This window comes from Lepidochelys kempii, chromosome 2 (assembly GCF_965140285.1).
Source record: "Lepidochelys kempii isolate rLepKem1 chromosome 2, rLepKem1.hap1, whole genome shotgun sequence".
NCBI classification, from domain to species: Eukaryota; Metazoa; Chordata; order Testudines; family Cheloniidae; genus Lepidochelys; species Lepidochelys kempii.
The window spans coordinates 222,249,031-222,273,497 of record NC_136381.1 but is presented as its reverse complement, the minus strand read 5'-3'; the positions used below and the strand labels follow the sequence as shown (position 1 = coordinate 222,273,497).

Sequence of the window (24,467 nt, the reverse complement as noted above, 5' to 3'; positions counted from 1 at the left end):
TAACTTCAGCAGGTGGGTACTGTAGTTTTCAGAATGCTTGATAGAGATCCTGTAGGTGTTTGTCTCTGACTGAGGGATTGGAGCAAATGCAGTTGTATCTTAGAGCTTGGCTGTAGACAATGGATCATGTGATGTGGTTTGGATGTAGGTAAGTAGGTATGTAGTAAGTGTAGTGGTCAGTAGGTTTCCGGGTATAGGGTGCTGTTTACGTGACCATCGCTTATTAGCACTGTAGTGTCTAGGAAGTGGATCTCTTGTGTGGACTGGTCCAGGCTGAGGTTCATGGTGGGGTGGAAATTGTTGAAATCCTGGTGGAATTCCTCAAGGGCCTCCTTCCCATGGGTCCAGATGATGAAGATGTCATCAATGTCGCACAAGTAGAATAGGAGCATTAGGGGATGAGAGCTGAGGAAGCGTTGTTCTAAGTCAGCCATAAAAATGTTGGCATACTGTGGGGCCATGTGGGTACCCATAACAGTCCTGCTGACTTGAAGGTATAAATTGTCCCCAAATCTGAAATAGTTGTGGGTGAGGACAAAGTCACAAAGTTCAGGTTTGCCGTGACATCGGGAATACTGTTCCTGACGGCTTGTAGTCCATCTTTGTGTGGGATGTTAGTGTAAAGAGCTTCTACAGCCATAGGGGCTAGGATGGTGTTTTCTGGAAGATCACCAAAGGATTGTAGTTTCCTCGGGAAATCAGTGAGGTCTCTAAGATAGCTGGGAGTGCTGGTAAACAGATTGTGTTAGTGTCAAGGCTACACCGTCATGGAGCACTGCTGTCTTTCGCCCATACTTCCTCAATGCTTTCAACCTATTGGAGTGTCTCAAAATTAGGCTATACATTTGAAGGCATTTTCTGGATTGCTGCGAGTATACCATGTATTCTCTGTTAAACCCCAGCCCTGGGTTTGTGGTCTGCCGATGGGTCTGCCATCATGTCTGATTACTAGAGGGTTTGAGTTCTGTGCCAGAAATGGCAGTTGTGTTTTATGTGCATTGTCCATTTCTGATATGATGATCTCTATAGCGTCCTGCTGAATCTGGGATCTGCTGATGATTTTTCATGGCAGCTAGTCTCTGCTCACTGAGCGGTTCTAAACATCAGGCACTACTCTTCCTCCTTTTATTTTACTCTCCATGGTGGTGATGCACTTTTACCCATATTGCCATCTGTCTCAGAAGCAATATGGTATTTAGTGCTGTCTCGCAAGAACCACCCCCGCCCCCAGTTCCTTGGAAAGCTGGACAACAATGGGTAAATTGCAGACTGGATAATTTAGACGAGTGAGGGGGCAGTTCCTGCACTGCTAAAGCCTCAACCACAAATGGGTGTTCTATTACAACTAGTCGTTTTTGATGATGTTGCTAACACTACTGCAAGCATGGGTGGCCAGTGACCTGGCTGTTGGGGAAGCCTAGCCCCTGGCACCTCCCCTTGTGCCCGAGGCCCTGCTCCTCCCAGTCTGCCCTCCCTCCCCCGCAGGAGCCTACAGCAGCCACCAGCCCAGTGCCGGGCGGCCGGGCAGCACAGCCGGAGTGCCCTCAGCCCCAGTACTCCAGGAGGCCAGCTCCAGTGCGCCGGGCATTACAGCTCCAGTGCTTCCAGCCCTGGAGTGCCGTGTGGCACGGTCTGAGCGCCGGGCGGGCAGCACGGTCCCAGCCCCAACTATGCCAAGTCCCTGCGGGAGGCAGGCTGACCAGCCCCAGCCAACCTGGGCCAGGTCAGAGCACCGAGAACTGCAGGAGGGGACCTGGGGGTGGGGTGTGGGCAGGGCCACGCACGGCCTCCCCCAGCCTACGATACCCACTGTCCATGACTGCAGGAATAACAAGCAAGTACAGACAAGCAGCAATCTTGCAGGTATTCTGACCACTAAATGCTGAAGCACTTGCCAAAGGAAGAACTTGCCATCAAAGCAGAGTCCCAAGGCATGGATTTTGCATCAGGAGGTGGGATATTTCTTCTGGGTGATGCAGTAATATTGAGGGGTGCATATTTATTACTGCAATCTCAAATTGGAATTTTCCATCAAAGCAGAGTCCCAAGGTATGGATTTTGCTTCAGGAGGTGAGCTATGTTCCAATTTGAGATTGCAGTGCTAAATATATGACTACCTTCCTCTTGATACTTTAGTGAGACTATTCAATCAGGTACTTGTAAAACATATTAATACTCACTGAGAACATTTGAGACAGATTATCTTGTCAAGGCACTTGACTACTATTGTGTCCAGGTCTGGTGTCCATAATTCAAGAAGTATGTTGATAAATTGGAGAGGGTTCAGAGAAGAGCCATGAGCCTGATTAAAGGATTGGAAAACACGCCTTATAGAGATAGACTGAAGGAGTTCAATCTGTTTAGTTTAACAAAAGGAAGGGTAGGAGTAACTTAATCCCACTCTATAATGCTTACAACAGGGAAAATAAATTTGATTAAAGGGCTCTTCAATCTTGTAGATGTAGATAAAATTAGATCTAATGGCAAGACAAATTCAGACCATAAATAAGGTGAACATTTTTAACAATGAGGGTAATTAACATTGGAACAGTTTACCAAGGGTTGTGGTGGAGTTTGTATCACTGGAATTTTTTAAATCAAGATTACATGTTTTTTCTAGAAGATATGCTCTAGTTCAAACAGGATTTAGTTCAAAAAAGTCTTGCGGCCTGTGTTCTTCAGGAGGGAAGACTAGATCACCTTAAAGGTTCCTTCTGGCTTTATAATCTATGAATCCCAAAGAGCTAGGACAGCTGGGCATCTTTGCTAGCTTGCAGCTCTCACACAGATCTCTGTTAAGAGCTGTGACCTAATAACATTAACACACTAGATGTTAAAAATCTCCTGCGTACTCCAAAGTATGTCAGTGACGAGTTCTGGACATACGTGCATACTAGTCAGGTAATTGGTGAGTAACTGGCCGTATTGTCTGCTGGCTTGCCTTAGATAAGTAGCATTCCAGCAAGTATTGCTTTACACTCACAGATTAATGGACTTCCATTTGCATTTTGTCATTGTGTCCCTTTTCTCCATGTGTCCCTTTCACCTGTGTAGTCCAATCGTGAGTAGTAACACTAAAGGGTACATTGGCAGGAGGGACCCGATGCTCTAATGTAGTGAGTGAATTAGTCTGACGTGGCAGCTGGCCTATCTGGAACACATTTTATTCAGCCTTGTAGCGTTATCCTGCAAGCACCGTTATCCTTGGACTAAGATAATGGCTAAAAAATGCTATGGTGTCATTAGGCTTATTAGGAGGGTATTTTAGGGAAGGGCCACAGATTGGTGTGGAACTATGGAACCATAACTATCTGTTCAGCCAGTTTTTATGATTTTTTGCTGTGTGATCTTCAGGGTCATGTTGAAATTTGCCAAGGCATTTTCACTGGTGATGAAAGTACGGCTTTGAAGCAGCCTGACTTGCCTTGCAGAATATGACAGGAGGCAGTGAGTCTGAGCTGATGGTAGATAATGGTGCTAGAAATGACTGACATGGAGTCTTTTGAGGGCTTTCAGCTAGATAGAAGATCCAAATTAGATTTTTTGTGATGTATTGGCATTCATGTCGGAGAGTAAATCTAGACAGACAGAGGAATACTATACCTTGCTTTCTGAAAGTGATAGCATTTCTCTTTGTGCTGGGCAAGAAACTGGACTGGGAATATGTTGGTCCTCAATATCAGGCTCCATCAAACTAATTCATTAGAGCTCTGCTAATGCATGCAGAGAGCTTCATTAATTGCCTGGCCATCTACAGGGCGTGAATTACAGTCAAAGCAGGTTTTTATCCGCATGCCTATTTCCCAAATTGCTTTGGATCAATCAAATGTACTTCTGTGCCTGTTCCACCCCCTGCACTCCTTGAGGCAGCACAGAGGAGCTAAAAATTGTATCACAGCATGAACTGGCAGATAGCGTGGGATGAACCGTGTGTCATAACCGGGGAGTTGTTCTGTCTATGGAGGATCAAACCAGGACTCTCTACATGTCAGACTTGAAGGAGCCTATAATGAGCTTCCTCAGAATGGTGTATGTTTTTGGTTATGCCTTCAACATAATGGGTGTGACCATGTGGGTTGATGACAAGGGTGTGTGTGTATGTGTGTGTGTGTGTGTGTGTGAGAGAGAGAGAGAGAGAGAGACGTGGTCCATTGGGGGAAAGTGACATTTGGCAACCTGGGAGTGCAACTGAGGAGATGCATCCTGCCAAAACAGGAGTAATTGTTAATGTCCAGCTAGTATCATGCACTCACAGTTAGAATCTGATTTTTGCTGACTAGCTTTTTGGTGAATGTCATGGAACATGGGATGAGTCAGGGGTTGTGGCAGGAGCCTGAGTGCAGTTAATGTGGTGAGCAACAACAACCTCGCCCTCTACAGGGGGTAAAGTCAGCACTGAGCCCCTTCGATAGTGATCATGTGCTCCTGATCCCTAGAGGTGATGCTGGATACTCCCTACTCCCATACCTTCTCACACATATGGGATGCGAGCAATCAGAGCAGAATATGCATGAATCTTGGCCTTTGAAGGAACATGTTGACCAACCACTGACTCTGAGAAAGTCCTAATACTTGTCATAGGTAGGGACAGAGCATTTTCATACCAGCTCTCGTGTAACAATGAATACTGAAAATTATCTGTGATGAGTGGGCACACTTGGGTGGCTTTGTACCTGACAGCGTGGACCTATTGTGGCATGGATAGTCAATGATAAATTCCCATGGACTTTACTTGTGAGGTCTGTACTACTAGCAGGAAGAGAGTGTGTTCCCGTTGGTTTATTGCATGCCCAGGGGCCCCAATGGCTGCTGACATGAGATGCCCAGACAGATCATAAGTGATCCACTTTTTCCAAAGATCTACAGTGCCTGCATATTGTCAGCTAACATCCATTTGCAAATTCACCTCTCTGGGGGGTTATTTGTGATCATGTTCCTTGCCTGGGCACGTGTGCATGAGCACTGAAATCTCTTTGGACTGTGTTTGGGGTTTCCCACCTGCAAGGTTGGTGCCACATTCTCTACTCCTCAGTAAATGGTGAAAGGCTCAGCTGCCTTGGATATACAAAGATAAACTGCTATCTTTCTTCCTGCTACCACTTCTCCTATAGTCTGTTCTAGCTCTTTACTCCTCACATATTTTGCTGCCCACACTGCTGCGTGCCTCGTAACTCCTTTGGTCAGAATGAAGACAATAGTATCAGGAAATACTGAGGTTATGGCCACCTTTGTAGTGCTGTAGCTATCTCAGTCACCATCTATGAATGGCTACTTCCTGCTTTAATCTGGTATTCCATAATAGCACTGAAATCTGGGTGAATTATTTCCCACAGTGTAATCTGTAGGTCAGTAGTGTTTTCTGTGGCCACAACCACTGCTCCTCCTAGTATGGTGTCCAAGTGGATGAAGGCATTGCACTGGATTTTTTAACAGCAATTCCTACTTAAGCAAATCTCCAGTGCTATGCCAAAGGAAGCAGGATTTTTTATATATCTTGAAACAAATCTGAACCCCATGAGGTCAATTAGACTACTCTGGTGTTTAAAATTTGCTTGCATAAATATAAAAGTCTGCAGGATCAGGTCTTATTCAGTGCAGTATAAAGAAGAGCTGGGTTCTTAGAAAAGATTTGCTTATGGTGAGGAATTTTATCAACTAGCTGTCCTTATGTTTCAATACTATTGTAATTTTTTGTGCATTTTAGTCCGTTATAAAAGCTGGATTGGCTCATGTGCCCTTTGGTTGCAGTTTTTTTGTTCTTAAATTTTCTCAAGAAGTGAATTGCAGAGTATAGTACATGGAACATTTTTGGGTACGGAATTGCAGTGGTAATCCTAGAACTGGGGCTGTCGATTAATCGCAGTTAACTCAAGCAATTAATTGAAAAAAATTAATCGTGATTAAAAAAATTAATTGCGATTAATCGCAGTTTTAATCACACTGTTAAACAATACAATACCAATTGAAATTTATTAAATATTTTGGATGTTTTTCTACATTTTCATATATTATTGTATTCTGTGTTGTATTTAAAATAAAGTGTATATTATTTTTTATTACAAATATTTGCACTCTAAAAATGATAAACAAAAGAAATAGCATTTTTCAGTTCACCTCATACAAGTACCATAATGCAATCTCTTTGTTGTGAAAGTGCAATGTACAAATGTAGATTTTTTTATTACATAACTGCACTTAAAAACAAAACAATGTAAAACTTCAGAGCCTACAAGTCCACGCAGTTCTACTTCTTGTTCAGCCAATCGCTAAGACAAACGAGTTTGTTTACATTTACAGGAGATAATGCTGTCCTCTTCTTATTTACAAAGTCACCAGAAAGTGAGAACAGGCATCTGCATGGCACTTTTGTAGCTGGCATTGCAAGGTATTTACTTGTCAGACATGTTAAACATTTGTTTGCCCCTTCATGCTTCGGCCACCATTCCAGAGGACATGCTTCCATGCTGATGATGCTCATTAAGAAAATAATGCATTAAATTAAATTTGTGACTGAACTCTTGGGGGAGAATTGTATGTCTCCCGCTCTGTTTTACCCACATTCTGCCATATATTTCATATAATATCAGTCTCAGATGATGACCCAGCACATGTTGTTCATTTAAGAACACTTGCACTGCAGATTTGACAAAACACAAAGAAGGTACCAATGTGAGATTTCTAAAGATAGCTACAGCACTCGACCCCAGCTTTAAGAATCTGAGGTGCCTTCCAAAATTTGAGAGGGTCGAGGTGTGGAGCATGCTTTCAGAAGTCTTAAAAGAGCAACATTCCGATGCAGAAACTACATCACCCAAACCACCAAAAAAGAAAATCAACCTTCTGCTGGTGGCATCTGACTCAGATAATGAAAATGAACATGTGTCGGTCCTCACTGCTTTGGATTGTTATCAAGCACAACCTGTCATCAGCATAGGCACATGTCCTCTGGAATGGTGGTTGAAGCATGAAAGGACATATGAATCTTTAGTGCATCTGGCTAAATATCATAAATATCTTGTGACGCCGGCTACAACAGTGCCATGAGAACGCCTGTTCTCATTTTCAGGTGACGTTGTAAATAAGAAGCAAGCAGCATTATCTTCTGCAAATGTAAATAAACTTGTTTGTCTGAGCGATTGGCTGAACAAGAAGTAGGACTGAGTGGACTTGCAGGGTCTAAAATTTTACATTGTTTTATTTTTGAATGCAGTTTTTTTTTATATAATTCTACATTTGTAAGTTCAACTTTCATGATAAAGAGGTTGCACTTCAGTACTTGTATTACGTGAATTGAAAAATACTATTTCTTTTGTTTTTTATAGTGCAAATACTTGTAATAAAAAATAAATATAAAGTGAGCACTGTACACTTTGTATTCTGTATTGTAATTGAAATCAATATATTTTAAAATGTAGAAAACATCCAAAATGTTTGAATAAGTGGTATTCTATTATTGTTTAACAGTGCGATTAATTGTAATTAATTTTTTTAATCGCTTGACAGCCCTACCTAGAACCATAGAAATGTAGGGCTGGAATTGATCTTGAGGGGTCATCATTCTAGTCCATCTCGCTGCACTGAGGAAGGACCAAATATACCTGCACCATTTCTGATAGGTGTTTATCTAACCTATTTTTAAAAATCTCCCAATGATGGGGATTCTGCTATCTCCCTCAATAATCTATCCCCGTTCTTAAATATCCTTAGAGTTGGAAAGTTTTTGCTAACAGCTAACCAAAATCTTAATTGCTACAAATTAAGATGATTACTTTTTGTCCTACCTTCAGTGGACATAGAGAACAACTAATCACCATCCTCTTTAACTAAAGACTATTATTGGGTCTCCCTTAAGTCTCCTGTTCTAAAAACTAAACATACCCATTTTTTTAAATCTTTCCTCAGAGGTCAGGTTTTCTAAACCTTTTATTACTCTCCTCTGGATTCTCTCCAGTTTGTCCACATCTTTCCTAAAGTGTGGCACTCAAAACAGGACACACTACTCCAGTTGAGGCCTCACCAGTGGCAAATAGAGTTGGACAATTACCTTCAGTGTCTTACATAATACTCCAGAATATTAACCTTTTTTTTTGCAACTGCATCACATGTTCTCTTTCGATGCTGTGTGGTTCCTCTCTGAGTTACTGGACTTCAATTTGGAGGCGGAGGGAACCACAGCTGTTTGCATCTAGGGTTGTCAGGTGTCTGGTTTTCAACCAGAATGCCTGGTCAAAAAAGGACCCTGGTGGCTCCGGTCAGCACTACTGACTGGGACATTAAAAGTCTGGTCGGCGGCGCAGTGGGGATAAAGCAGGCTTTCTGCCTGCCCTGGCTTCATGCAGCTCCTGGAAGCAGTGGCGTGTCCCCCCTCTGGCTTCTATAGGGTAGGGATAGCCAGGGGCTCCACATGCTGCCCCTGCCACAAGCGCCAGCTCTGCAGCTCCCACTAGCCAGGAACCACGGTCAATGGAAACTGCAGGGGTGGCGCCTGCAGACGGGGCAGCGTGCAGAGCCGCCTGGCCGCACCTCCACATAGGAGCCAGAGGGGGAACATGCTGCTGCTTCCAGGAGCTGCTTGAGGTAAGCGCTGCCCTGACCCCCTCCCATGCCCTCCTGTGCCTCAACCCCATGCCCCAGCCCTGATCTCCCCCTCCCACCCTTCAAACCCTTGATCCCAGCCCAGAGCACCTTCCTGCACTCCAAACACCTCATCCCCAGCCCCAGCACAGAGCCCGCACCCCCAGCTAGAGCCGCTGGGGGTGGGGGCAAGGGAGTTCGGTTTTGTGCAGGTAGAAAGTTGGCAACCCTATTTGTATCTTTTAGTTACAATAGCACCTTATTGTCTGATTGTTTGTATACTTTTCTGCCCATTGTAGTATTGGCAGAGCAGTTACTGTGACCTCCAGATTGTGTTTTATGGAATGTGGTAGTAGTTTTCACTTTAGATCGGCTCTTCCTTCAGATCTAGGCCCATGTAAGAGCATGGGAATTGTTTTCTAACAGGTCCAAACTTTTTCCCCTGTGCCCCTCTGAATTGTCACACAGCCCTGGTCCCTTGAACCATTAAAGTCCCCGTCCCCCCCTCCCTTCCTCCCCCCCCAGCCCGCCCCGGATTGTGAGTTTCACCATCAGTTTGTCTCAAATGGATTCAGTTAGTAGCTGCTACGATTCCATTTTCCTCCTAATATTGTTTTGCTTTTGAATACAGTGCCTCCACCCTCAGGTTAACTACACTTTGCATTGCTTCATGTCTTAAGATCATACACTGAGGTCTCTTGCTGCTGTGATGGCCTGGGTGGGACAGATGCCCATTTAGAGCATTCAGCTGCCTGAGGAGTTATAGAGTGTAGCTAAAAGAAGACAAGTTTTCAGATGCTTTTGTAATAACTCTTTTGTAGCTTTTATTTTTAATTTCTCTGATCACCAGTTATGTCAGAAAGGGGTGTTAAATGATGGCAGATGTTCTTAGCGCCTAATCATTATAATAAGTAAGATTTTCTTTGATGATCTCTCCCTTTCCCAGTGTCTGTAATCTTCTCATCCACCAAGCTCCTGTGCTGTGTTCTTTTCATGCACTTTGCATGAAACCACTGTAGCTTGCAGTCTTGGTGACTCAGCTTTTATTTGCTATCAGGGGTCAGCACGACCATGTTATCCGACTGACATTTGACAAAATTACCGTACTTAGTGACGGACATTGGAGGGGTTTATGTCATTCAGTCATTCAGTTTTTTTGAAAAATTACCACGAACCTCAGAATTTTTACCACGGACACCTGTGTCCGTGTACGGACACATTGCTGACCCGTTTACAATGCTTTATTTTTAATCAGTTCCTTATCTAGTAGAGTGGAACAGCACAATTTGACTAGTTAAACTGAGTATTAGGATGTCACACTCCTTTATGAGGGTCTGTGTCACTGGAGCTAGATGTGAGTCAAGAAGAAAAGGAAGAGGGCAGATCCCAATCTGTTTTAGTAATATAAGGACTAGGAGAATGTTTATTTTGGTAAACAGATGTGATTCAGGGCAGTGTATGTCCTCTCTCATCTCTCTTCTTTGGATACAGCAAAGGTCTTTCAGAAGAAAGTAATAAAGCAAAATTTCTAATCTACTAAAGCCACTACAATTCAGTAGGGCTCAGTTACCCTATCATTAAGTTAATATATTTGACAGGTTCTGCACAGTGATGATGTTGTGCTATTGCTTAGGTTTTCAGGTTGCCAGCATTTAATTGTATTACTGGTTTCACAAATTATAGGGTCTTCTTAAAGTGTTAGTATAAAAAGCAGACGTGGTGTTATTCCCTAGGAGCAACAGTAGTAGTTTTCGCTGACAGGAGATTTTTCTTGATTGTGTAAAAAGTTGGGGTTTTTTAATCACTTTTAAAGAGCTGCTTTATTTACCAACTTGCACACAGTTCAGCTTGCTAAGCCAATAAGGAATAAATTTAAAATGATATCCAGATCATAGTGAAAACTCAGGATCCATTGGAAGGAAAATAAATTGGACATAAGAAGTTGGGAAAGGATTCCAGAAAATAATCTCTCCTTCCACCTAGGTCATTAAAAGAAACTTCCACTTATCTGTATTATTACTCTGAAATGTGAATGTCAGAAATCAAATTGCACACTCCTCAGGAGGGATAATCATTCATTAAATTTAGGATGTAAATGGCAGAAGAGAAATGCAGTATGCAGGCTCGGTTAGCCATACACAGTACATTAGGTGCCGGAGGTAAAAGATTTTATTCTAATAAATAAATTGTTAATTACTTTTGTCCACTGGAAAATGTGATAAGGACAGCGTGAAGAATTGGTGAGAGTGCAGTTGTATGCATATATGGTAGAAACAACATATAAGTCTGTCTTATTATATGAGATGGGCATCATCTGAATAGAAACATACAGTCTCTCCCTATAAAACAATCCAATGTCAGATGCTAAAATACCCTATATGAAGTTTCTGAAAGTGTGTGACAATGTAGTTCTAAAAGCAGTGGGAATTTCCAGCTGTATACCACAACTGGGGCAGCTGAGATTAGAAATAGGTGAAAATTTGTAATATAGCACTAGGGAAATTTATAAATGAGCTACCATATTCAGTTGCATCTCCTAGAATATACGACATAAGGAAGATTACCATTGCATGACAAGAGAGTACCATACATCTTTTATTACATTTCCTCCCATAGTTACCATGACGTTGTCATCAGAACCTCTTGGCATGCGGGTCTAATCTTCAGTTCACTGTAATGGGACAGATTGCGCTTCAAGGTGCTGTCATGAGCTGTGCAGAGGGAGCTGCACTACAGCTAATGCCACAGGAAGAATTCTGGCTTACTCAGCTGACTTTCTCTGGGAATTCTGGGGTACTGTGATACAGCAGGACCTTTGCTACCCTTTAAATGGAAGCAACATGAAATGTCTGACCTACTTCCTGTGCCCAGCTTGTCTAAATGACAACGGAGCCTTAGGCTCACCTTCATCCCATTCAGCTAGGGCTAATGCTGACACTAGCCTCACATAGTGCCTGAGCTGCCTAGTCACATTATGGCTGCATCCTCTACAGGCGCATAAGAGAACTGGAGTGAGGAGGTTTCTTGCAATCTTTTGCCTCCTTTAGTGTCTGCCCAGGGACAGACGCAATCTGATCCTCTATATTCAAAGCATGTACATACGTTAGATATGTATAAAGCTCTAAAGTTCCAAAGATTCTCTATGCCAACATTTTGCTATCCTATAAATATAAGAAGACACCTTAGGGACAATATGAGGCAGTTGCTTTTAAGTCTCTGTTCATCTGACCTAGAAAGTGAGGAATATTTTCAGTGCCTGCCTGTTATAAAGTCAGAATGGTCTATATTAATTAGAATCAGTTGCAAGCCTTTAGTGTGTGAGCTTGAGGCATCATTAAGGACTTTCATATATGCAGTTCAGTCCTCTGGATCTTTGATTATTTTTCTCATTAGCAAGTTTCTCCATGCTATAAATTGGAGGAGGCAGGGATGTTGCCATTCCCAAAGGAATGCTTTATAAAATGTCTTAGAAACATGAGCTCCAGCTGCATTCAGTAAACCCATCTACACTTATTACACTGCTAAACTTAAGTTTAGCAAGAAAAACAGATAATTTTTCTGAGTCACATATTAGTTATATTAGACTCGTGGTTATCTCTAACTATTCAAATTGATTTAGGGGTAATTCTGTCTTACTTCCAGACTCTCTCTAGTCTTCTGAAAGAGAAAAAAATTCCTTGCTCAATAGCCTTCACAAATAATTTGGATGATTAGCATGCCTGGAGTCAACTTGCCTAAACTCAAAGTCCTACCTAGAAGGAATCCTCAGCTAGGATTTTTAGTGGTTTAGTTTAGAACAACACTGGGAACATGGTTCATGATCAGACACATCTTTTTCTAGCTTTAACTGTGTCAGAAGGATGACTGGAGGATTTAAAAAAATCAATTCTAGTTTGCAAGTGTCTAAGAAAATATATGTTTGAGCCTCGTAATTCCAGGTATTAGAGATGTAGAACTTTGTATGTTTTGGCTTTGCTAAAGATCTGCAATAGATGTTAGTGGAAAGGGAGATTAAAAAGCTGACTAAAAGTTAGCATCGTTTGTATTAAAGCAATTTATAGTGGATAAAGTGGTAGACTTCCCAAGTAAGACACCTGAGACCAGGATGAAAGGCGCTTCTAACATTTTGTGCTGGCTTTGTGGCTTTATTCCTAGATATGATTGCAGAAATCATGTGTGAAGGCCATGAATGCATGGATCACCATAGGCAGGTCTGCATCTGAAAGGATGGGGCGTACTCTTCTGGTGTAGTTGTAGGTGAAAATGGGTGGTTTTGTCACCATGGTTATTTGGGCATCTGCTAGCACTGAAGGTTATAAGCCTAAAACTAACCATTCAAAGGAAGGGCTGTGGAAAGCTCCCATCTTGACTTCAGACCTAAAATTTCCATTTTTTTTCAAAACAAGTTAAATTAGCAGCTACACAACAAAGATAATACAAAATTATATTATTAATTGTGAAACCACAGCAATAAATCACTTTAGTCTTAAAGTAAATCCTTTCACTTTAACAGGGGCAAGTCAGGTTTTAGCAGAATGGAAAGGTGTCCTCACACAAAATTTCACCCCAGTTTAACACATCCTGAGTTAAACTGGTGCAACCTCTGCACGTAGACTAGTCCTTCTTTTCTGAAGCACAAGGAAAACAAGATCCCTCAATGTTAATTTCATGTTTAGTATGGTAAAATCTCACTCTAGATCCTACTTATCTTATTCACACAAATAGTCCCTTTCGTACAATGTCTATGATGCCTTGTCTGTTGGTAGATTCTGAGCCCTGGTCTACACTAGGACTTTAGGTCGAATTTAGCAACGTTAAATCGATTTAAACCTGCACCCGTCCACACAGTGAAGCCCTTTATTTCGACTTAAAGGGCTCTTAAAATCGATTTCCTTACTCCACCCCTGACAAGTGGATTAGCGCTTAAATCGACGTTCCCAGCTCGAATTTGGGGTACTGTGGACACAATTCGATGGTATTGGCCTCCGGGAGCTATCCCAGAGTGCTCCATTCTGACCGCTCTGGACAGCACTCTCAACTCAGATGCACTGGCCAGGTAGACAGGAAAAGAACCGCGAACTTTTGAATCTCATTTCCTGTTTGGCCAGCGTGGCAAGCTGCAGGTGACCATGCAGAGCTCATCAGCACAGGTGACCATGATGGAGTCCCAGAATCGCAAAAGAGCTCCAGCATGGACCGAACGGGAGGTACGGGATCTGATCGCTGTTTGGGGAGAGGAATCCGTGCTATCAGAACTCCGTTCCAGTTTTCGAAATGCCAAAACCTTTGTCAAAATCTCCCAGGGCATGAAGGACAGAGGCCATAACAGGGACCCGAAGCAGTGCCGCGTGAAACTGAAGGAGCTGAGGCAAGCCTACCAGAAAACCAGAGAGGCGAACAGCCGCTCTGGGTCAGAGCCCCAAACATGCCGCTTCTATGATGAGCTGCATGCCATTTTAGGGGGTTCAGCCACCACTACCCCAGCCGTGTTGTTTGACTCCTTCAATGGAAATGGAGGCAATACGGAAGCAGGTTTTGGGGACGAAGAAGATGATGATGAGGAGGAGGTTGTAGATGGCTCACAGCAAGCAAGCGGAGAAACCGGTTTTCCCGACAGCCAGGAACTGTTTCTCACCCTAGACCTGGAGCCAGTACCCCCCGAACCCACCCAAGGCTGCCTCCTGGACCCAGCAGGCGGAGAAGGGACCTCTGGTGAGTGTACCTTTTAAAATGCTATACATGGTTTAAAAGCAAGCATGTGAAAGGATTACTTTGCCCTGGCATTTGCGGTTCTCCTAGATGTAGTCCTAAAGCCTTTGCAAAAGGTTTCTGGGGAGGGCAGCCTTATTTCGTCCTTCATGGTAGGACACTTTATCACTCCAGGCCAGTAACACATACTCGGGAATCACTGTAGAACAAAGCATTGCAGTGTATGTTTGCTGGCATTCAACCAAAATCCGTTCTTTCTCTCTCTGTGTTATCCTCAGGAGAGTGAGATATAATTCATGGTCACCTGGTTGAAATAGGGTGCTTTTCTTCAGGGACACTCAGTATAGCCCATTCCTGCTGGGCTGTTTGCCTGTGGCTGAACAGAAATGTTCCCCGCTGTTAGCCACGGGGAGGGGGGAGGGTTGAGGGGGTAGTCACGCGGTGGGAGGAGGCAAAATGCGACCTTGTAACGAAAGCACCTGTGCTATGTATGTAATGTTAACAGCAAGGTTTACCCTGAAAGAGTGTAGCGACTGTTTTATAAAATGTGTCTTTTTAAATACCGCTGTCCCTTTTTTTTTCTCCACCAGCTGGATGTGTTTCAATGATCACAGGATCTTCTCCTTCCCAGAGGCTAGTGAAGCTTAGAAAGAAAAAAAAACACACTCGAGATGAAATGTTCTCCGAGCTAATGCTGTCCTCCCACACTGACAGAGCACAGACGAATGCGTGGAGGCAAATAATGTCAGAGTGCAGGAAAGCACAAAATGACCGGGAGGAGAGGTGGAGGGCTGAAGAGAGTAAGTGGCGGGCTGAAGACAGGGCTGAAGCTCAAATGTGGCGGCAGCGTGATGAGAGGAGGCAGGATTCAATGCTGAGGCTGCTGCAGGACCAAACCAGAATGCTCCAGTGTATGGTTGAGCTGCAGCAAAGGCAGCTGGAGCACAGACTGCCACTGCTGCCCCTCTGTAACCAACCGCCCTCCTCCCCAAGTTCCATAGCCTCCACACCCAGACGCCCAAGAACGCGGTGGGGGGGCCTCCGACCAACCAGCCACTCCACAACAGAGGATTGCCCAAAAAAAAGAAGGCTGTCATTCAATAAATTTTAAAGTTGTAAACTTTTAAAGTGCTGTGCTTAAAGTGCTGTGTGGCATTTTCCTTCCCTCCTCCACCACCCCTCCTGGGATACCTTGGTAGTCATCTCCCTATTTGTGTGATGAATGAATAACGAATGCATGACTGTGAAGCAGCAATGACTTTATTGCCTCTGCAAGCGGTGATTAAAGGGAGGAGGGGAGGGTGGTTAGCTTACAGGGAAGTAGAGTGAACCAAGGGGCGGGGGGTTTCATCAAGGAGAAACAAACAGAACTTTCACACTGTAGCCTGGCCAGTCATGAAACTGGTTTTCAAAGCTTCTCTGATGCGTACCGCGCCCTCCTGAGCTCTTCTAACCGCCCTGGTGTCTGGCTGTGCGTAACCAGCAGCCAGGCGATTTGCCTCAATCTCCCACCCCGCCATAAACGTCTCCCCCTTACTCTCACAGATATTGTGGAGCACACAGCAAGCAGTAATAACAGTGGGAATATTGGTTTCGCTGAGGTCTAAGCAAGTCAGTAAACTGCGCCAGCGCGCCTTTAAACGTCCAAATGCACATTCTACCACCATTCTGCACTTGCTCAGCCTGTAGTTGAACAGCTCCTGACCACTGTCCAGGCTGCCTGTGTACGGCTTCATGAGCCATGGCATTAAGGGGTAGGCTGGGTCCCCAAGGATACATATAGGCATTTCAACATCCCCAACAGTTATTTTCTGGTCTGGGAAGAAAGTCCCTTCCTGCAGCTTTTGAAACAGACCAGAGTTCCTGAAGATGCGAGCGTCATGCACCTTTCCCGGCCATCCCACGTTGATGTTGGTGAAACGTCCCTTGTGATCCACCAGAGCTTGCAGCACTATCGAAAAGTACCCCTTGCGGTTTATGTACTCGCCGGCTTGGTGGTCTGGTGCCAAGATAGGGATATGGGTTCCGTCTATAGCCCCACCACAGTTAGGGAATCCCATTGCAGCAAAGCCATCCACTATGACCTGCACATTTCCCAGGGTCACTACCCTTGATATCAGCAGATCTTTGATTGCGTGAGCTACTTGCATCACAGCAGCCCCCACAGTAGATTTGCCCACTCCAAATTGATTCCCAACTGACCGGTAGCTGTCTGGCGTTGCAAGCTTCCACAGGGCTATCGCCACTCGCTTCTCAACTGTGAGGGCTGCTCTCATCCTGGTATTCATGCGCTTCAGGGCAGGGGAAAGCAAGTCACAAAGTTCCATGAAAGTGCCCTTACGCATGCGAAAGTTTCGCAGCCACTGGGAATCGTCCCAGACCTGCAACACTATGCGGTCCCACCAGTCTGTGCTTGTTTCCCGAGCCCAGAATCGGCGTTCCACAGCATGAACCTGCCCCATTAGCACCATGATGCATGCATTGGCAGGGCCCATGGTTTCAGAGAAATCTGTGTCCATGTCCTGATCACTCACGGGACCGCGCTGACGTCGCCTCCTCGCCCGGTATCGCGTTGCCATGTTCTGGTGCTGCATATACTGCTGGATAATGCGTGTGGTGGTTGATGTGCTCCTAATTGCCAAAATGAGCTCAGCGGCCTCCATGCTTGCCTTGGTATGGCGTCCGCACAGAAAGAAGGCGCGGAACGATTGTCTGCCGTTGCTCTGACGGAGGGAGGGGCGACTGACGACACGGCTTACAGGGTTGGCTTCAGGGAGCTAAAATCAACAAAGGGTGTGCCTGTACATCAAGGAGTATTTCAGGCAGGACTGCACGGAGGGTTCCAATAAGAAATGGTGCACCAAAGTTATCGTTGTTATTGGAACAAGGAGGTTAGCCTGGCCTCTGATTGATACATGGCTAGATTAACCTCGCTGCGCCTTCTCTGTGACTGACTGCAGTGTGATCTAGACAGGGGAGGAGGAAAATGAGTCCAAAACAAATCTGGTCTATTTCTTGTTCTGACCCACTCCATCTATCCTTTACATCTTTGGCTGGCAGCAGACAAAAAAGGCGCGAAATGATTGTCTGCCCTTGCTTTCACGGGGGAGGGAGGGTGGGAACGGGGTCCTGACGATATGTACCCAGAACCACCCGCGACAATGTTTTAGCCCCATCAGGCATTGGGATATCAACCCAGAATTCCAATGGGCAGCGGAGACTGCGGGAACTGTGGGATAGCTACCCACAGTGCAACGCTCCAGAAGTCGACGCTTGCCTCGGTACTGTGGAAGCGCTCCGCCGAGTTAATGCACTTAATGCACTTAGAGCATTTTCTGTGGGGACACACACACTCGAATATATAAAACCGATTTCAAAAAAACCGACTTCTATAAATTCGACCTAATTTCGTAGTGTAGACATACCCTGAGGATGACAAAAAGGAACATTATTTTTAAGGCAAGAGATTACAGAATGGTGATTTTGAAGAAAACCACTGATTTTCAAGAGCAACCATCAAGCCACACAGCCTTGTAGCCCACAGTTCTGTAAATTGCTGAAATTCTTCCATTTCTGAAGTCTTCCATCTTCTTCAGTTCAGCAGTGTCCGATGATGATGAAGGCACCAACCTGCATGTTATCTGTTTGATTCCCCTGAAGGGCTGTAGTGTTCTTTCCCTTCTGTGGCTCCTGATGTCTGGTAAAAGGCCAATGATGCATTTTTATGGGACCTTATCCAAAGCCCATTAAAGTTAATGAAAAGAATCCCATTAATTCAGTGGGCTTTCAGCCTGGCCCCTGCAATTCCTTTACAATCAAGGAGACAAGGACATATTAGCTTTCTGAGATATTTTGGCATAGACATGAAAAATACAGTGGCTAAAATATTCTAAGCTTTCTTTTCTTACCCAGCTTATTCTTGGGGTTTAAACATAAAAATAAGATTGAAGAGTTGATACGTATCTGAAGGGAAAGTGTTCAAGCAGCATTACAGATTCCTGTGCTAAAGGAGCAAACAAACCAATGGCTTCTCTACAGATCGGCATCATGTAATCCTGTCTCCCTCGTACACATGCTTTTTATTAATCCAGTTTCAAAGTGACAGTCTACAGTTTGTGACACTTACAGTAAGTCTTTGTAGATTTGTGGGCTCAGCAAAAGCTGCTAACTGTTTGACCTTCCGTGCTAGCAGATGCAGCATGCTGTTCACAGTAACCCTGCTGATAAATTAACATAAATGTCAAGGCCAGAATTTTGGGTAGCAGTAGGATATAAATTAGATCAATGATAACTTGTGTGACATAATTAAACAGATTGGGCCAATTTAATTGCTGCTTTACATTAATATTTCTCCAAGGGACATAAGTCAGCAAGGAATTTAGCCCACTCTATCTACCTTCTTTCTTTAAACCATGTTTAAAATGGTTTTGTTCTAGTCTGAATTCAAAATGGGCTTCAAAGTCAGTTTAAATGTAGCCCCACATTTTATCTGCGATTTAACCAGGATGCAGAAATATTATAAATCTCCAGAAATATTACAAATCTCCATCTTCTTTGTAAATAGTCCCTTTTAAAAACATATTTTTTTTAGCACACACACTCTCTTTTGTTCAGAGCCATTACTATTGCTAAAGGCTGCCAGGCTGCCAAGAGATAGTGCTTCTCTCTTAGGGAGGTCCCTATCACTCTTTTCATTGGTTGAGATTGGAAGTCAGGGCGTCCATCTGTTTGGAAGTGTAATTATAAGCCAAAGTGCATGACTGTACTCCAACACCCTTGCCAAATCCCCCGTTCACTTAATACATCATGGCATTTTATCGCATTGTAATCATACATACTCTATGTACGAACACTCTTAGTGATGTATGAGCATTCTGTTTGAACTAATATTGTAAGTAAATCACTTGTTTAGTAAAACAGACCCTCCCAAAATACTGATGACCATCTTTTCGGAGTTTTTCTGCTTCAGAACAAGTAGCACAAGGAAAGCATTTTCCCTTAGGTAAGACTGGCAAAGTGCAACTGGTCTCCAAAACAGAGCGCATACTGTGTGAAGGTGATGATTTAAAGGCAGAGCAGCCATTGAGGCAAACTGTACTTTTCCATTTCTGTAAACAGTTTTTGCTCTTCTGTTCCTTCATAGATTAGTTGTTTTTAATAGATGTGTTAACTTTTTAAATTGTGAAAGTAAATAAAAAAGGATTATTGCCAAGAAAAACAAAGTTATAAAAATCCCCAAATGATAGTACACCGCAGTTAACAGAATGAACAGGAGTAAGAAAAAATATGTATCAACCATCTGGAATACCATTTCTCAGTAACACCTTTCTATTATAGTGTTGATCAATAAGAAATTTCAAATAGAAGCTTTAGAGAAATTATGGGACATACAAAGAACAAAGCTATTTTTACACGTCCAGAACTCCATCAAAGAAGATTTCTGTAGCTAAATCAACGATTGGCTCAACTATAAATTCATGTTTTTCATTAAAATCTGGAGAGCTTTCAAATCTAAATAAGATTTAACCACATAGCAAATGGTATTACTGAGTGTGCAAAAAGTCAAAGGAGAAGAAGATAGGCAGCAATGTTTACTTTCATAATGAAAAAGTACATTCAATCACATACTTTAAAAGTAGTCTGTATTCCTGGTGTCTTTTAAAATACGTTTCACAGTAAGCTTATTCTTATATAAATTATTTTTTAAATAGATGAGTTTGATGTCATCTGTTTTTCAATGTATTCCTTTAATTTGCAGATGCACCATACTTTAAAGTACTTATTGGTCTGAGCCTTGTGGAAATTTTGACCCAAATCAAACTGTGGTGTTCTGTGCAATGTTTTTCTTATTGATTGATCTTTTTGCCTGCTCCATTCACAATGATGTCGTGTAGATGTTCAGGCAGGAGCCTGGGCTCTAGGACCCTGTGAGGTGAGAAAGTCCCACAGCTCTGGCTGCAGACTAAGCCTGACAGTCTACACTGCAGTTAAACAGCCCCTTTGCCTGAGCCCAAGTCAGCTGGCATGAGCAAGCCAAGGGTGTCTAATTTCACTGTAGACGTACCCTAAATGCGCAGTCCTGAATTTTACTCATGACAGATAGACATGATACATGTAGAGTAGTAATTGGGTTCATATTATTAGGTAAATGCAGAATATGAAAATGTGGAATTCTGTTGGAAGAGTATGAAAATGGTTCAGTTTAGTTGGGCATAACCCAACTTGGACCCGCACTTGTACCTTTCCTATTAAGTTGCAGCCATGATCTAAAAAGCCTCATTCCTTACATGCAGCTTCTTGTTCAAGGAAAGCTGAAGAACAATTCATATTTGACAATGGCTACACTGCTTTTTAGCCTTCAAACAACCAAGGGCAGAAATTGCTCAGCAAACATGTCACAGGAAGATTGATAGCGGGGCTATTGTTTGTCACTGAGTGGGAGACTTATGCAACCAACTGCTTTGAAACAATGTAGTGCAGTCTGACTAAAATAATGTCTGCACTTTCTGAGTGATGGGAATGGCCTGATCTGGCTCATTTCTGAGCTGCTCTCTCGAACTGTAACTCACTGAGCCCTCATTTGTGGAGTTTCCTATAAATACCACATTTTGTGTGTGTGTGTTTGATTCACCCACAGAAGAAACAAGGTATTCAAGGCTCAAAACTAATGGATCTCAGGCGACCAGTGGAAGCAAGGGCATCTGCAAGGAAGCCCCATATTTCCATACCAGCTCCCACTTCACCCACTCTGCTCCATCTCTCAGACACTGGGTTTCTGGCAATCTATTTTTGTAGATTTTAAGGCCAAAAGTGACAATTAGATCATCTAGTCAGATCTCCCATATAACACAGGCCATAGAACTTCATCTGGTTACTCTTGTACTGAGCCCAATAACTTATATCCCCTGGAATGTTCCCTTGCAGGGGTGTTTCATATACCAGGCTAAAATGGGTAAGTTACTGCTTAACTTCCCAATTGTTTGTGGTGAAGTTGGATGATGGGGTCAAATGACCACTCCTTGGCCACACCCTTTTTGTATCTTCTAAGATATGCACACTGTAGAAGAGTAGAATGATTCTGAAACCAAATATTGCCGGACAAATACATCAGTATTAAAATAATTCTGCAAAAAATGACCTCTCCATTTTATAGTTTCAGACTTTCAATACTCTTAAGGAGAATATATATTGTGGACCTTGTTCTGATTTCAGTTGCACTCCACTCATGTTGGCTATTTTTAATGTAAATACAGTGAAAATATGAATTGAGACTTCATTTTTTTTCCATTTAAATGTTTTTTTGTGACTGAACTTGGTGAAAAGTGCCTTGAAAGTGGAAATGTCATGGATCTGATCCAAACTCCATGAGAATTGTTAGAAAGTTTCTCATTGGACTTTAGTGGGTTATGTCCTCAGAATAGGTCCAGTGTGGTAGCAGCACTGTTAACTCCCTGCATTGCTCCAATGGATGCATGCTGACCTGCAAACAGCACTTCTAGGCACAAAACTGGTCTCAGTGCAGATTTTACAGGCTCCAATGTCCTTTCCCTTCCCCCAGTTTTGGGCATATACAAGTATTGAGGCTAATTTCAATTTGCATTTAGGGAAGAAATAATTTCTAGTCCTTTTCTTTGTGAAGAAAACCCTGAAAAAGTAAGTCAAGCCCTAGATTTAAAAGGCTGCCACTGATTTTTCATGGAGCTCTTAGGACACTCATGGTCTACCCTACAGATGTCCAAGGAAGATTAAGCTTAATGCTAATACTCATGAGAATGCTCAGAGATTCCTCCAAGTAGCAAGAAGTAGCAAGGGACAATTCTAGACCCTGGCTTATTTGGAATATTGTCCCTTGGAAAATGTTCTGTCTTTGGCCCTGTGCACAGAAAATTTTTACACACAATTTTTACGCACAATAATTTAGGCTCTATTTGTCCTGGAGCAGGAAATTAGTGACCTGAAGCCCCACTTCCTGCAGACTCAAGTTTGGAAGTGCCCCAAAGAATCATCTTACTAACCATCCCTCAAACCTTGTGGTCAGTTCTGTGCACTGTGGTAGGATCGCAGTGAATGGAGGTGTGTTACATTTTTGAGTGGAGGTTGAAAAATTGTTTTCCATACCCACCCAAAACTGCTAACACTGGCTTTGTCTCAGAAGGGTGGAATGTTATTTTTAAACATTTATATTAGTATCTAGAGGCCCCAAATCAGGTTCAGGGTCCCATAGTACCCCATACACATAAAGTGACATAGTTCGAGGTCTGAGAAACTTGAAATTTAAGAGGATTGGGGGGTTGAGTCTCCATGTTCATAACCTGGATTGTAAACTGTTTATGTCAGAAATTGTCTTTACTATGTTTGTACTGTATGTAAGGAATGAGACCCTGCTCTCTGATTGTGGCCTGTAGATGCTATTGTAATAACAATAAAGCTGATATCACTCTGTTGGGTCTTTCAACTATTGTACAAATAAATATCAATTGTGGTCGTGTCTTTTGTGATTTTGACATCTGTCCAGCTCCTAGCTGGATGGAGAGCTCAGAACTTACTTCCTTCAAGACACCAAATGGCTATTAGATGGTAACAGTTCACAATTACTTCTGACCTGGTGTTAATTTGAACAGACCTAGTATAGTCTTTGAGCATTCTGTTGCTAAGCTCTCATTTTAATTACACTGTAATGGAATTCTCCCTAATGGAATATTGGTTGTCTCTTGGGAAATTTGACAGGTCTGAAAGTAGATGGTGAAAAGAGGGAATATCTGACTCAAACAAGCTACATATATCTTTTTCCTAAGTGTTTGGAAAACATGGGTGTGCAAATATAAGTGGCCCCAAGGTAGCCATAACGTTAAAAATTGGCACTTACTCATGAAATCACACTATGTGTTACTGCCCTTGGCAGCATTTCAGGGGTCATTTTAACCCAGATGGTTTGTGTTTCTTAGCAATCTCTGTAGTGCATTAGGCACTGAGATTTTTCCCTACCATCAGACATTCAACTCTTTACCTGCATTGCAGAGACAAATTCCACTCTTCACTAATGTCTTGATTCTTCTCTGTCTGTTTTACAACATCCTAGCTTAGGCAGACAAGATAGACTCCTGCTCTAGAGAAGTCTCCTAGAATAATTCTGAGACACGTCACAAAATCTCTGGACAACATTTTCTGTGTTGCACATCTCCCATTACAGCTAATGGGAGCGAATGCCCTTGCATCATACCAAATCTATATATCTTCTTGTTTTAATTCTTCATTGTTTGTACATGTTTATGGGTATAAGATTGATTGATTCTTTTTCATTTTGACATGTCAGAGTACAGCCTCATGACCTTGCTCACCTCCCCAGAGAGTGAGTTGACATTGGCATCAGAGTGATGAGCTTATCAAGTATAGTAGGTTGCAGCATTTGTATGGATTGAGGCAGTTTCTTCAGATTATACATGAGCAGAGGTTGCCATTTTGTAGTAGGTACTGTGCAAAAATCTGCATTGGATTATATGATTTGTACTGGGTAAACATGGTAAAAAAATATTTTGTGTACACCTTTGAAATCTGGATTGAAATAAATAGGGTTGGATCAAAAAAGGTGGGGAGCTCACCAATTTAGGGGCCATCATGATGTGTAACATCAGATAAGTTAGTTGTTTTTGTGAAGGAGAAGGAGGCTTGTTTCACTTTGTTTTAACATCTGCTAATGAAGACCATGGATAGTCTAATGCTTAAATCACAGGAAAGGGAGTTAGGGATACTTGGGTTCTCTGCCTGCCTCTGCCACAGACGGGCAAGTTACGTGGGCCAACGTTTTTAAGAGGCGTCTCCAATTGGGAAGCCAAAAATCAAGATACCTGGAATGAGTGGCCACTTTTGAACGTTTTGGCCTGAACCTCTTGGCGTATCAATTCCTTCATTTATAAATTGGGGGATTACACCACTTCATAAGAATTCAGAGAGTCTTACTAGGGCTTGTAAAGTGATCTGACCTCCTCAGATGGAAAGTTTCATTGTGCTACATTATGAAATCTTCAGCTAAGGCTGCATGGCTGGATCATCTATTCTTTGATAGCACAGTGCTTCCATCGTGAAAAATCAGAAAAATCAGTGGCAGGTAATTATATTGAAATAACTTTTTTTAAAAAGTCAGGATGGATTCTTATACGGTGAAAAAAATACTTGTTTGTTTACCT

General features: G+C 42.8%; 2 protein-coding genes across 11 annotated transcripts in view; both read left to right on the top strand.

The window, feature by feature from the left end:
* Nucleotides 1-24,467, top strand: part of DYNC1I1 (dynein cytoplasmic 1 intermediate chain 1) — a 272,137-nt gene that overhangs the window by 33,052 nt on the left and 214,618 nt on the right. The gene's annotated exons all lie outside the window — the stretch shown is intronic.
* LOC140907601 (uncharacterized) lies at nucleotides 13,546-15,394 on the top strand. Its single transcript, XM_073333891.2, has 2 exons — nucleotides 13,546-14,286; nucleotides 14,874-15,394. The coding sequence occupies exons 1-2, from the start codon at nucleotides 13,704-13,706 to the stop codon at nucleotides 15,392-15,394; spliced, it is 1,104 nt and encodes a 367-aa protein (XP_073189992.1). The 5' UTR covers nucleotides 13,546-13,703.

Coding starts and splice junctions, on each gene's coding strand:
- LOC140907601 (XM_073333891.2), top strand. CDS start 13,704: ATGCAGAGCTCATCAGCACAGGTGACCATGATGGAGTCCCAGAATCGC. Junction 14,287..14,873: donor AGGCGGAGAAGGGACCTCTG/GTGAGTGTACCT, acceptor TTTCTCCACCAG/CTGGATGTGTTTCAATGATC.